The 14,215-nt window shown below is 39.1% G+C and overlaps 2 protein-coding genes and 1 long non-coding RNA gene across 3 annotated transcripts in view; all 3 read right to left on the minus strand.

The window, feature by feature from the left end:
* Positions 1–477, minus strand: part of LOC148097244 (cytolytic toxin-alpha-like) — a 6,776-nt gene extending 6,299 nt beyond the window's left edge. The window contains exon 1 of the mRNA XM_087832362.1: positions 402–477. Coding sequence (XP_087688488.1) covers positions 402–477 — 76 coding nt within the window. The remainder of the gene's footprint in view (positions 1–401) is intronic.
* Positions 1–14,215, minus strand: part of LOC148097243 (uncharacterized) — a 43,974-nt gene that overhangs the window by 7,147 nt on the left and 22,612 nt on the right. The gene's annotated exons all lie outside the window — the stretch shown is intronic.
* Positions 11,564–12,366, minus strand: LOC148097245 (uncharacterized). Its single transcript, XR_015716808.1, has 3 exons — positions 12,230–12,366; positions 12,036–12,124; positions 11,564–11,825 (listed from the first exon to the last, which is right to left on the minus strand). It is a non-coding gene; the product is annotated as an uncharacterized LOC148097245 (long non-coding RNA).

A 14,215-nucleotide genomic window follows, 5' to 3' on the forward strand; every position in this document is an offset into this window, starting at 1 on the left:
TCTTAGTTATCTTTGACTCTACTAATTAAAGAATTGCCTGTTTCTGTTTCCAGAAAACCATACCGTATCTTCTACAACTGTAAGTTCACGTATGGCTGCACTGCATTTGGATTAAGCCTGGCAAGCTCTGATGTAACCAATTCTTCTGTGGAACTTAAATAAAGACAATTAACTGAACTCCTGCCGTCATCAGCAGACGACTTAGGCCAGACCTGTATACCCAGCACTCCCATATATATATATATATATATATATATATATATATATATATATATATATATATATATATATATATATATATATATATATATATATATATATATATATATATTCTACAGTCGACTGGCTTTAAAAAATGAAAGTTTGTGATGCATCAAGAATTTTTACATGTAAATTCTTACCAGGGACGAGCGCGTCACTGCGACAGTCGTACAGCATCCCGACGCTGAAAGGCCGACCGAGCGCTGCCACCTCCATCGCACCGCCTGATGTACCATCCATCCTTCAGTCTAACCTGGAAATCATAGAAAAAGTTTGAGGATGTTTTTCTGGTTCTTCTGCTGTCCAGCTGTTTGTTTTTATACCATTACTATGACTGACAACATCTGGAATAGTTCACCTGGCACTTCCTGGGTGAGACAGCGACAGTGTAGTAGGTTGTAAAATGCTGCACATTCAGTTTTACGGAAACAAAATGTTTCTGTTTATAACTGTCAATAACACCTCTTATACACTCCTTTGGTGGCGCTGTCACTTGGTGTTCGCTCGCTCTGTGGTATAGTATCGCTTCCTGTTCCTGCTCAAACACAGTGGTGTTTCTGAGTAGCTTATTTGCTTAGCAGTTTAATTAACAACTTTTAAATATATTCTTTTTTCACAGTATAATCTTCACGTGCTTCATCCGAAGCACACTTTCTGTGTACTCACTACCTAATTTATAGTATTCACTCACTGTCTCTGTACTGTTTCGCTAGCTTAGCTCGTAGCCGACCCGTTAGCACCATGGCTACTTCACCTGTCCCTCCTGCACTTTCTTGCTCATTGTGTCAGATGTTTAGTTACTCCTCGGCCTCCTTTAGCAGTAGTGATATCTGTAACAAATGTAGCATATTTGCAGCTCTGGAGGCCAGGATTACTGAACTGGAGACTCGGCTTTGCACCCTTCTCTCACCCTCAGCTAGCCAGGCCCCTGTAGCTGGTGCAGCCGAAGATAGCGTAGGCCCCGCTAGCTGTTCCCCGGCAGATCCCAAGCAGCTGGGGAAAGACGGCTGGGTAACGGTGAGGAGGAAGCGTAGTCCTAAACAGAAGCCCCAGGTACACCACCAACCCGTTCATTTGTCTAACCGTTTTTCCCCACTCGGTGACACACCCGCTGGGGCTCAAACTCTGGTAATTGGTGATTCTGTTCTCAGACATGTGAAGCTAGAGACACCGGCAACCATAGTCAATTGTCTTCCAGGGGCCAGAGCAGGCGACATTGAAGGAAATTTAAAACTGCTGGCTAAGGGTAAACGTAAATTTAGTAAAATCATAATTCACGTCGGCAGTAATGACACCCGGTTACGCCAATCGGAGGTCACTAAAATCAATATTGAATCGGTGTGCAACTTTGCCAAAACAATGTCGGACTCTGTAGTTTTCTCTGGTCCCCTCCCCAATCAGACCAGGAGTGACATGTTTAGCCGCATGTTCTCCTTAAATTGCTGGCTGTCTGAGTGGTGTCCCAGAAATGATGTGGGCTTCATAGATAATTGGCAAACCTTCTGGAGGAAACCTGGTCTTGTTAGGAGAGATGGCATCCATCCCACTTTGGATGGAGCAGCTCTCATTTCTAGAAATATCGACAAATTTATTAAACCCCTCAAAATATGACTATCCAGAGTTGGGACCAGGAAGCAGAGTTGCAGTCTTACACGCCTCTCTGCAGCTTCTCTCCTCCTGCTACCCCCCCAAAAACCCATCTCCATAGAGACTGTGTCTGCTTCCAAAAAGACAAAAAACAAACTAAAAACCAGCAACAAACAACTTAAACATTTACAAAGAAAGAATAATACAGTATCCACATCTGAACCAAAGAGTAAAACAGTGAAATGTGGATTATTAAATATTAGGTCTCTCTCCTCCAAGTCTCTGTTAGTACATGACTTAATAATTGATCAACAAATTGATTTACTCTGCCTTACAGAAACCTGGTTGCAGCAGGATGATTATGTTAGTTTAAATGAATCAACACCCCCGAGTCATTCTAACTACCAGAAATCTCGAAGCACAGGTCGAGGGGCGGTGTGGCAGCAATTTTTCACACCAGTCTATTAATTAATGAAAGACCCAGACAGACTTTTAATTCATTTGAAAGCCTGATGCTTAGCCTCGTCCACCCCAGCTGTGAAACTCAGAAACCAGTCTTACTTGTTATCATCTATCGTCCACCTGGGCCTTACACAGAGTTTCTGTCTGATTTCTCAGACTTTATATCTGATTTAGTTCTGAGCTCAGATAAAATAATTATTGTGGGTGATTTTAACATCCATGTTGATGCTAAAAATGACAGCCTCAAAATGGCATTTAATCTGTTGTTAGACTCAATTGGTTTCTCTCAAAATGTAAAAGAACCCACCCACCACTTTAATCACACTCTAGATCTTGTTTTAACATATGGCATAGAAACTGAACATTTAACAGTGTTTCCTGAAATCATTTCTTGATAACATTTACATTTACAATAATTGATTACGCAGCAGTGGAGAGTGGACTTTATCAAAGTAGATGTCTTTCTGAAAGCGCTGTAACTAAGTTTAAGAATATAATCCAGCCACTGTTATCATCGTCAATGCCCTGTACCAACACAGAGCAGAGCAGCTATCTGAACGCTACCCCAGCAGAGGTCGATTATCTTGTTAATAATTTCACCTCCTCACTACGTACGACTCTGGATACTGTAGCTCCAGTGAAAACTAAGGTCTCTAATCAGAAGTACCTGACCCCGTGGTATAATTCTCAAACACGTACCCTAAAGCAGATGACTCGTAATCTGGAGAGGAAATGGCGTGTCACAAATTTAGAGGATCATCATTTAGCCTGGAGAAATAGTTTGTTGCTTTATAAGAAAGCCCTCCGCAAAGCCAGAACAGCTTACTACTCATCACTGATTGAAGAAAATAAGAACAACCCCAGGTTTCTCTTCAGCACTGTAGCCAGGCTGACAAAAAGTCAGAGCTCTTTTGAGCCAACCATCCCTTTAACGTTAACTAGTGATGACTTCATGAACTTCTTCACAAATAAAATTTTTATCATTAGAGAAAAAATTACCAATAATCATCCCACAGATGTAACATTATCTACAGCTACTCTTAGTACCATTGATGTTAAGTTAGACTCCTTTTCTCCAATCGATCTTTCTGAGTTAACTTCAATAATTACTTCCTCCAAACCATCAACGTGTCTTTTAGACCCCATTCCTACAAAACTGCTCAAAGAAGTCCTGCCATTGATTAATTCTTCGATCTTATATATGATCAACCTATCTCTAATAATCGGCTATGTACCACAGGCCTTCAAGGTGGCTGCAGTTAAACCTTTACTCAAAAAGCCATCTCTAGACCCAGCAGTCTTAGCTAATTATAGGCCAATCTCCAACCTTCCTTTCATATCAAAAATCCTTGAAAGAGTAGTTGTCAAACAGCTAACAGATCATCTGCAGAGGAATGGTTTATTTGAAGAGTTTCAGTCAGGTTTCAGAGCTCATCACAGCACAGAAACAGCTTTAGTGAAGGTTACAAATGATCTTCTTATGGCCTCTGACAGTGGACTCATCTCTGTGCTTGTCCTTCTTGACCTTAGTGCAGCATTCGATACTGTTGACCATAATATCCTATTAGAGCGATTAGAACATGCTGTAGGTATTACAGGTATTGCACTGCAGTGGTTTGTATCATATCTAATAGACTCCAATTTGTGCATGTAAATGGAGAGTCCTCTTCACACACTGAGGTTAATTATGGAGTTCCACAGGGTTCAGTGCTAGGACCAATTCTGTTTACATTATACATGCTTCCCCTAGGCAGCATCATTAGAAGACATAGCATACATTTTCACTGCTATGCAGATGACACCCAGCTCTATCTGTCCATGAAGCCAGATAACACACACCAATTAGTTAAACTGCAGGAATGTCTTAAAGACATAAAGACTTGGATGGCCACTAACTTTCTGCTTCTTAACTCAGATAAAACTGAGGTCATTGTACTCGGCGCTGAAAAGCTTAGAAATATGGTATCTAACCAGATTCTTACTCTGGATGGCATTACCTTGGCCTCCAGTAACACTGTGAGGAACCTTGGAGTCATTTTTGACCAGGATATGTCCTTCAACGCACATATTAAACAAATATGTAAGACTGCGTTCTTCCATTTGCGCAACATCTCTAAAATTAGAAATATCCTGTCTCAGAGTGACGCTGAAAAACTAGTTCATGCATTTATTACTTCCAGGCTGGACTACTGCAATTCATTATTATCAGGATGTCCAAAAAACTCACTGAAAAGCCTTCAGTTAATCCAAAATGCTGCAGCAAGAGTACTGACAGGGACTAGAAAGAGAGAGCATATTTCTCCTGTTTTGGCTTCCCTTCATTGGCTTCCTGTTAAATCCAGAATTGAATTCAAAATCCTGCTCCTCACATACAAGGTCTTAAATAATCAGGCCCCATCTTATCTTAATGACCTTGTAGTACCATATCACCCTATTAGAGCACTTCGCTCCCGCCCTGCAGGCCTACTTGTTGTTCCTAGAGTATTTAAAAGTAGAATGGGAGGGAGAGCCTTCAGTTTTCAGGCCCCTCTTCTGTGGAACCAGCTTCCAGTTTGGATTCGGGAGACAGACACTATCTCTACTTTTAAGATTAGGCTTCAAACTTTCCTTTTTGCTAAAGCATATAGTTAGGGCTGGACCAGGTGACCCTGAATCCTCCCTTAGTTATGCTGCAATAGATGTAGGCTGCCGGGGGATTCCCATGATGCATTGAGTTTTTCCTTTCCAGTCACCTTTCTCACTCACTATGTGTTAATAGACCTCTCTGTATTGAATCATATCTGTTATTAATCTCTGTCTCTCTTCCACAGCATGTCTTTTATCCTGTCTTCCTTCTCTCACCCCAACCGGTCGCAGCAGATGGCCGCCCCTCCCTGAGCCTGGTTCTGCCGGAGGTTTCTTCCTGTTAAAAGGGAGTTTTTCCTTCCCACTGTCGCCAAAGTGCTTGCTCATAGGGGGTCATATGATTGTTGGGCTTTTCTCTGTATCTATGAAGCGCCTTGAGGCGACATTTGTTGTGATTTGGCGCTATATAAATAAAATTGAATTGAATTGAATTACATTTACATACTAAGGTAAAACCTTATTACATCAGTAGATGGTGATCCTGCACAGCTGTGGATCCACTGGAAAGCAAACAGCTGCAGGTTCAGGCATTAAAACTCTTTATTGATTAATTAAACTAAATTAATTGTATAATTAATTATAAGTAAATAAATTTATATACAAAACCAAAAACAGTAGGACCTTCCACATGTTAGAGAACAACACTAACCACTATGGACACACAGGAATCTGTGAGAAAAAAAACATCAAAGTTATTCATGTTGCTGTTGTAACACTGATGAAGCGCCAATGACTCAATACAGGCTAGGTATTGAGTGAAGTATTATGGTTATTATTATTATTAATCAGTGAAGTATTATGGTTATTATTATTAATCAGAAGATCTAGGAATGCTACAGGAGCTGATGGGCAGTAATTAATAAACACACACAACACAAAATGCTTTTGCAGGTACCATGTATTTAACTGAACCCCAAAGAAAATTAACAAGAAAAGAAAAGGAAAACTTAAATAATCACTCCTGCTGCAGCTATTCAATTAACCAAAAACCCAGTGAGGGTGCACAAAACAACTAAGCCAATTCTTCTGGCTTGTACCAAGCAACATAGAAAACAGTTCCCCATAAACAACACATGTTGACATCAAAAACACTGATCCACACTGAAGTCCATGAGTTTTATCTGAGTGTCCATGAGAGATGTCCAAGCGCTATTGTCCATAAACGGGGGAATGGTGTGTATGAGTGTGAAAATCAGTATATTTGGAAAATGGGGACAGAGCGTCGTCTTTGATAGCTTCCTACCCAACCAGTGGAAACTTCGATTACGGAATGAGTCCTGCTCCTAGCCGCTCATTGGCTCGCCATCCTTTTTCATACCCGAAAAGGGTTCACCTGGCCTGCATTAAATAAACAAGGCCAATAAGAAATCACAAGAATAATACAAAAAATGTCAGCCAATTAAGCTAAAAACATTAAGTTATTCTTGTTCCTGTGTACACAAATAAACAAACAGTATATTTAACCAATAAGGATTTAACTGAAACATTTCAACTGCTATATACATACTATATAGCTTCACAGCACTATTTATTCAACAAATACCAGTCAAATCTAAATCAAATTGTTTGGACCGGCAGCAACCAATTAGCGCCAGTGGTAGCAATACAAACAATCAATTAAAAGTTCAAACTCACCAATTCCGTTCTGTTCAGTGCACAACAACACTATGGCTCTGGCTCACAGTAACCAGCATCTAAGTTGCATAAGTTAGTGGGTGTTAAAAGAAGCATTAAAACGGGAAAAGCAAGTGTTTGCCAATACAAACCTGCAACAGCTCTGTCACCTGGCTTGCCTCCACGCATCTGACAGGAGGAAGCCGGGACAGGCTTACTATGACCCACATGCCGTCCGATTGGCTGAGCAAAGTCATGTGGTTGGAGTCATGTACCTGCGATGCATTCAATGGCAGGAATAAGTGCAGGAAACAGATTTTACTCTGGGTTACACCGTGTTTGTATTTAAGGACTGTTGATTAAACGTTATGTGTGTTATAAAATATTGTTGAATTAATTCTTAAACATATTTTAGTTCTTACTGAGTTTTAGCTGCTTTAGAAAATTAATTCTTATAAGATTTCCACCTTTTAGCTTTCGGATTCTCTCAGCCTTTGACGTAATTATTAAAAATTATTTCAAAGTAACACTGTCAGGTTACAGGTGGTGCCCATGTGTACTGTTGTTTGTAACCTAAGGAGCTTGGAAAGAAAAGCGTCTGGACTTCTTTAAGTTGCTTGAAGACGTTTCATCTCTAACCTGAGAAGCTTCTTCAGTTCTAGGGTCAAATGGTGGGGAGTCCCAGATTTAAACCCAGTGGGAGTTTCCCCCCAAAGAGGGACAAAAGGACCCCCTGATGGTCCTCTACCTAATCACATGAGCCAAGGTGTGAAACTGGGTGTGGGTCCCAATCAGACAGGGTTTCGGGTGAGTTCATTGTGAAACCTGGCTCCACCTTATCATGTGATTTCCTGAGGTCAGATGGCCCAGGATGTGAGTGGGCGTTAAGGCGTCTGGGAAGGATCTCAAAACTGGATTATAGATGGCAGAGAGTTGGTGTCGTAAACCACCTCCTCTGTTCAAAGATGGTCGCTCACAGTGGACATAGACGCTTCTTTCACTCCTCTTTCAAACCATCTGTCCTCTCTGTCCAAAATGTGAACATTGGCATCCTCGAAAGAGTGACCTTTGACCTTTAGATGCAGATGGACTGCTGAGTCTTGTCCTGTGGAGGTGGCTCTTCTGTGTTGTGCCATGCGCTTGTGAAGTGGCTGTTTGGTCTCTCCAATGTAGAGGTCTGGGCATTCCTCGCTGCACTGTACAGCATCGGTCCCCAACCTTTTTTGCGTCACGGACCGGTTTAACGTCAGACAATATTTTCACGGACCGGCAGGTGTCACGGATAAATACAACAAAATAAAATGATATGACCAAGACAAAAACTGTGGTATTTTGTAAATATAATATTACACGCGAATTCACTGTGTAATTGTGTAACTTTATTAGCAGCATCCTCCTGATCAAGGTATCGCACATAAACAAGTAGTATTGCCTTATTGTCCACATCTGTAGACTCATCAACCTGCAAAGCGTACCATGGTGATGTATTAATTTTCTCCAACAACTCTGTCTCAATGTGCTATTTCATCAATGCGACGAGTAACAGTGCTAGCCGACAGAGGCACCTGTGTTATCCTTTCAGCCGCCACCTCCCCAAAAAGTTCACAGCAAATGTCTTTAGTGGCAGGAAGGATCAATTCTTCACCAATAGTGAATGACTTTTTAGCCTTAGCAATACGGTTAGCCACCAAGTATGATGCTCTCAGTGCACCTGTATTTGTTGTTGTGGAGGCCCTCAGTAATTGCTTCTGTCCCTGTTGTTCCCGCTTTTTTCTTTCAAAATACTCCAAAGGCTTGTTTTTTTAATGTTGGGTGCTTGGTCTCCAAGTGACGAAGCAGTTTTGAAGGCTTCATTGCCTTATTGGAGAGCCGGTCGCCGCATATTATGCAGAGCGGGCTTGGTGCGTGGGAATCGCCTGTCGCGATAAATCCATATTTCAAGTAGGTATTTTGGTATTGTCTGTTAAATGCAGCTTTCTTTTTCTTAGTGGTTGTCATACACTCTTCTTCTGTCTCCTCACTGGGCCTTTTTCCCTTTGCAAAGAAACCCTCCAAAGACATCTGTTTTTTACTCATTTTGCTAGCTTGTAGGTTTAATATTAGCTACTAATGTATCTTGACATGCGTCAAGAGTCAGTCATAGACGGACGTAAATGAGAGAATTCAGTCTTTTTCAGAATAAAACACTGTTCAGAATCAGATAATAAATAAAATGAAATTAATGTAAGTTATTTATTTTTTCTGTGCGGTATGAGCCTCAACTCTCGCGGCCCAGTACCGGTCCGGGGCCCGGGGGTTGGGGACCGCTGCTGTACAGCATACACCACATTGTTAAGTTTGTGTTTAGGAGTTTTGTCTTTGGGATGAACAGTTTCTGTCTGAGTGTGTTGCTGGGTACACTGGTATATCACGTTTGGAGAAGACGCTCCTAAGTTTTTCTGATAAACCTTGTTTCTGCCTTGTTGCCGAACTATTACCACCTTACTACCGGGCTGCATTTCCATATTATTACCTGCAGTTTTTGGGCCCTTATTATACAATTACATAAATCTCAGTGTTATATTACTCAACTATAACTATGTTTGCTACCATGATTTTTTTTTAATATAGTTGTGAGTGGTAATAACATAAAAATTGAAGAACACAGAGTGAGATGCAAATTTTGTAGTCCATCTTCTGTCACTGTACACTCTTAGAATGGATTCGTTATAATTGACACATCATGTGTTAAATTTTAACACATGTGCTGCATCAGATTAGGGACAACACATGATGTGTCAGTTTTAACACAATTAACGTGTCTGCTCCTTTAACACATCTTCTGTGTTAAAAAATGTAAACACAAGGATGTGTTATTTTGACACAAAGATGTGTTAAAATGTGTACATTTCAATTTTTTTTAAAAAAAGGAGAAAAAAGATGGGTATATATTATACATTTATTGAATTCCATTTTTTATCTGGCATATTATAAATCATTACAAACTGAATGAACAACAGCTGTCAGAATCTTTTCAATTAAAATGTTTTAAATTCAATTTTAGCCAAAGCTATATCACAATTTTTACTTGACAAAATCAAACAAAATTCATATCTGACTAGCTTTCTATCTTTCTAGATCATTAAAATGTCAAAAAATTGAAAAAAGGGCAATCATATATATATATATATGATTGCCCTTTTTTCAATTTTTCAATATATATATATATATATATATATATATATATATATATATATATATATATATATATATATATATATATATATATATATATATATATATATATATATATATATATATATATATATATATATATATATATATATATATATATATATAATGTTCTGATATAATCCAGACAATACATGAATTAAATTTTTTAAAGGTAACAATTGTCATCTTCAACAAATTGTCAACATTTAACAAATGCGAACAGAAAAACATACATTTTGGCGAATATAGCATCCAGGTTATACAATTCTGTACCTTGGGTTTAAATACGAAAATCAAAAATTTCAGCCAATCAGTTCATATTGTCTGACCTTTCCACTGCACAGGCATAAAAATGGTCAGTCCTGATAAGCAGTGTATTTGACAAAGATGCCAAATGAGGTTTCTCACCTCTGTGAACAGAGACTCTCTATATTTTGGACAGGTGAACATTTTACTTGCATCCTTTAATCTGTGCAATCAGCTCCAGCACTTTGGTTGTCCTTTGGGTGGACAGCGGCAGTTCATAGACAAACTCAAAGAAGGTGAAGACGGAGCCAAGTGGTGCTGGATAGGACAAGTTACATACCCAGTACAGTTTGAAAAGCTTATCCACAGCACACATCAGGCCATCATTCAGAGAAATGGTTACTCTGTCATTCTTAGCAACAATGATGTACTGCCTGGTTGCCCTCTTTAGATCACCGATACATATCAGCTGGGGTTGGTGTGTTGTGGATGATGCTTCAGGATCACTGCAAAGCGATGCAATACTTGTTCCAGGCTTGGAGATGGGGAAGATAAAGATAGATTTTTAGAGGAGTATCCAGTGAGGTGTTGACAAATGCTTTCCTCAGGTAAATACCATGAGAACTGTACTGAATACATACCAGTGCAAAATCAACCAAGTGCGCTGATTTAAGGCTGCAACGACTGGCACCAACTGGTGGGAATAGGTGTGTTAACACACGGCGGGGGGGGGGGGGGGGGGGGGGGGGGGGGTTCTTGTTTCCAGGGCAGCTACTGATTTGAGCTTTGGAATGATACTGGCTTCCCATTTTCGCAAAAAGAGGTCCACCTTTCCTCCTTTAAGATTGCCAAACTCCAAGTCCAGCTTATGGAAAGAAAAAAGGTGTTTAAGTTTAAAATGAAGCATTAAATACATTAAATCAAAAGTACATTCTGTCCATTTGGTAGCTGTATGGCTAAAATCAAACTTTACAGTATCACATTTCTGTTACCCATTCCACATCAAGCTTACCTACACAGTGAAACATAACAATTTACTTGGAGTGGTATTTGAATACAAGACCATTATTCCTTAATTTTAGCTATGATTTGGTCCCATCAGACCCTGAGAAAAAATTAGGACTTTAGCTGATGTTCAACTTTCTAGCAGACAATTTCTTATTTTGTCTGTCTGCGGTTTGTCCTGTAGAGCTTTTTTGCTGAAAATTGTGCTGCTGAAAGCAGAGTTTCATACAGATTTAGGTGATTTTTTGTAGGGTTTTCACTTCCACGAGCAGCACTTTCTGCATTGTCATTTGATGTCCCTACTATTAGATAGTCATTTGGTGGTACGACTAAGATTTTGGACCATGTGAAAAGTGATGCTCATTGTAATCAGTGCCCAGTGAGTAATGATCCAACTCTGAAGTCATAAAACTTTCAAAATATTCACTAGGAGCTCATAAACATACCTCCAAATGTATCGACTCCTGTTACATACTTTGTATGCAAAACACAACTGAGTGGAGAAGGAGTACATAAACCATTACCAAGGAACCAAGCAACTTACCAGACTTGGCATGTCCAACAACCGTGGGTACTCTCCGAATATTCCAGGCTCTGAGACTGGTGTATGTTTCCTCCGTGCCTGACATGATAATTGGAAGGTTCTCAGCTGAGGGCCGCAATAACTTGGGTGACCCACTCATCTGTGCTGCTGGTATTCCCATCCTCTCGCCTGAGCTCCTTGTCTTCACCACAGTCATCTGTTACTTTTCGCTTCTTATAACGTCTCTGCCCCTGGTCGAGATTCCGTCTAAGGTTGCGCAGTTTAGTCTCTAAGAATCCACAATGAGAGACTGGATCCTAATAATGCTCCTGAGGAAGAAAGGACAGAGGTATATGGGTAACAGCTGAGCAATTTTAACTGAGAAAAAAAGCTCTAATAAATAATTAGATAAAGGTTAAACGATACACAGTAAGTGGGAACAAGTGCAATTTACAGTATGTAGTGGAATTTACATTATTAAAATGCTAAATTTACTTACAAATCCTTCCCCCTGTCCTGCCACTCAGGGATGGAAAAGTGGTGATGATGCTTTTTGCTACAGTTAGCTTCTCTGCACTAGGAGGGTAACTGGAAAACAAAGGTAAACTTTTTTACTTCTGTGCACTTCAACATTTTTAAAGGAAAACATTCATTGCAAAATTTTAACAAAGTACAGTAAAGTGCTATACTTACTAACCACACCTCTCCACCAAATCCCCAATGTAAGTCTTCACAAGGAGCTTCCTCGATGGCACCAACAGGTTTCATACTCCTTATGAATCTGTGGGGCTTTCCTGAGTGACTTCAGGGGTTGACTTTGTTCTTCTGTGGTAATGGTAGACTGTGTAAAGGCAACACCACCTTAGGAAACTGGAGAAATGCAAAGTGTACCTGACTTTGTCTAATCTCCCCAAGAGAGGTTTCCATCGGTGGCCCTCCAGCTGACAGAACGATATGGAATCTATCAAAGTCCTTAACGTCTACCTCACTGTCAACATCAATATATTCCATGAAATCAGTGTTATACTTTAGCAACCTATCAAGCACACAGCCCATGTGCTGAGCTTGGCTTTGACCTATGATGTCTGTGGCACTGCTGACAATAAGAATTTTTTTTTTTACAAATTTCTTTCTCATCTATAAAAGTGGTTACAAGGACTTTGACAGATTCTAAGTTGTCATATGTGTGCTGAAAAAATGAAACACATGGCTAAATAAGTAAGATAGTTTGCATGGTCAAGTTGCTGTTGTTTGTTTGTTTGTTTTTTTAATAACACTGACTATTACTTCCTCAGAAGTTCTGCATAAAAAAGAAACTATATCAGAGCATGTTTCCAGCAAGAAGCCTTAAAAAAGAATGTGCACATACTTTAGTTAATCATACTAAATGCAAAAACTGCTTTAACTGCTTGAAAAAATAATTATCTCTGTCAATATGAGGTATATTTCATGTTAAAGTTACTCAGTCTTTATTCCTATTCTGTGCTAGTAAACGAATGGTCGCGGTGATAACTACATTTGCTCTATTCAGAGCTAACGACAATATTGTCATTTTACACAACACTGCTGGCGTTGCTCATAGACAACATAATGTCTGTCGGAGCCGCTAGCCAACTACCACACTGGTTCTAAGAGCAATTTCTGAATACTCTAATACATAAATAAAGTAAATAGATAAATACATGAATAAAGTAATACATAAAAATACTACCAAAACACATTAACTCTAATGAAGTATGGCACGAAAGCCAAGAACTAATAATAAAATTAAGAGTAGGATATGTTAGCAAGACTGTTACATTAAGGTTAGCTAGGTATAGTTAAGCAGTAATTAACTTAAACTCAAAACTCCTACATAACTCCTATATTTTATATAAATTCACATTCTTCCAGAAACCCGGCATATTTTCAGTACATTAAGATAAACTGGTAAATGATACTTACTGTAAGGTCTGACAACATACTAGGCGACGTAACGTCCATCTTTGCCTCCTTTGTCTCAGTGGCGCGAAAGATAGCGCCCCCTTCCCGCCGCTGGTATGTCATGTTGCTGGGCAGATTTTGTTTCAATTTTCAGCATGTGTATTCTTACTCATTTAATTTCCTACTTTTGCTTCAATTGTATTCACATGTTACGGTCAAAATTAAGCCTGTTCTTTGTGGATACTTATGCTTATAGTATAGCCATGGCCATTAATTGGTATGCCACACATATTGAGAAATAAAAAATTAATCCTCTTTCAGAATTTTAGTACACCATACACAACTTGGTCCACATTACATTATAAAATGTTTTATTTGTTGAAAGTAATGAGGAAAGGATTATGGAAAACAAACAATAACTAAACATTTTATTTATTCAGTTAATATAGTTATAATACATTGTTAATCTACAATTTATTTCACTAAACACAGGGCTAGCATCAAATTACTGAGCTGCTAATTTTAGGTCCTGTTGTAAGATTCTGAAAATAACACACAAAATGTGTTAAACTGTGCAACACATCAAGTGTGTTAAGCGTTTTACACATTTTTTCAATGTTTACACATTTTCTTACACATGTTATGTTAAAATTCACACAAAATGTGTTAATAGTGTAACAACACATTTTTTGTGTCATTTTTTAACACATCGTTTCTAAGAGTGTAGTTTCTTCTTGTTTTTAAGTCCTTAAAAAT

Source organism: Neolamprologus brichardi, chromosome 18, assembly GCF_056152115.1.
Source record: "Neolamprologus brichardi isolate AB-2024 chromosome 18, ASM5615211v1, whole genome shotgun sequence".
NCBI lineage: Eukaryota > Metazoa > Chordata > Actinopteri > Cichliformes > Cichlidae > Neolamprologus > Neolamprologus brichardi.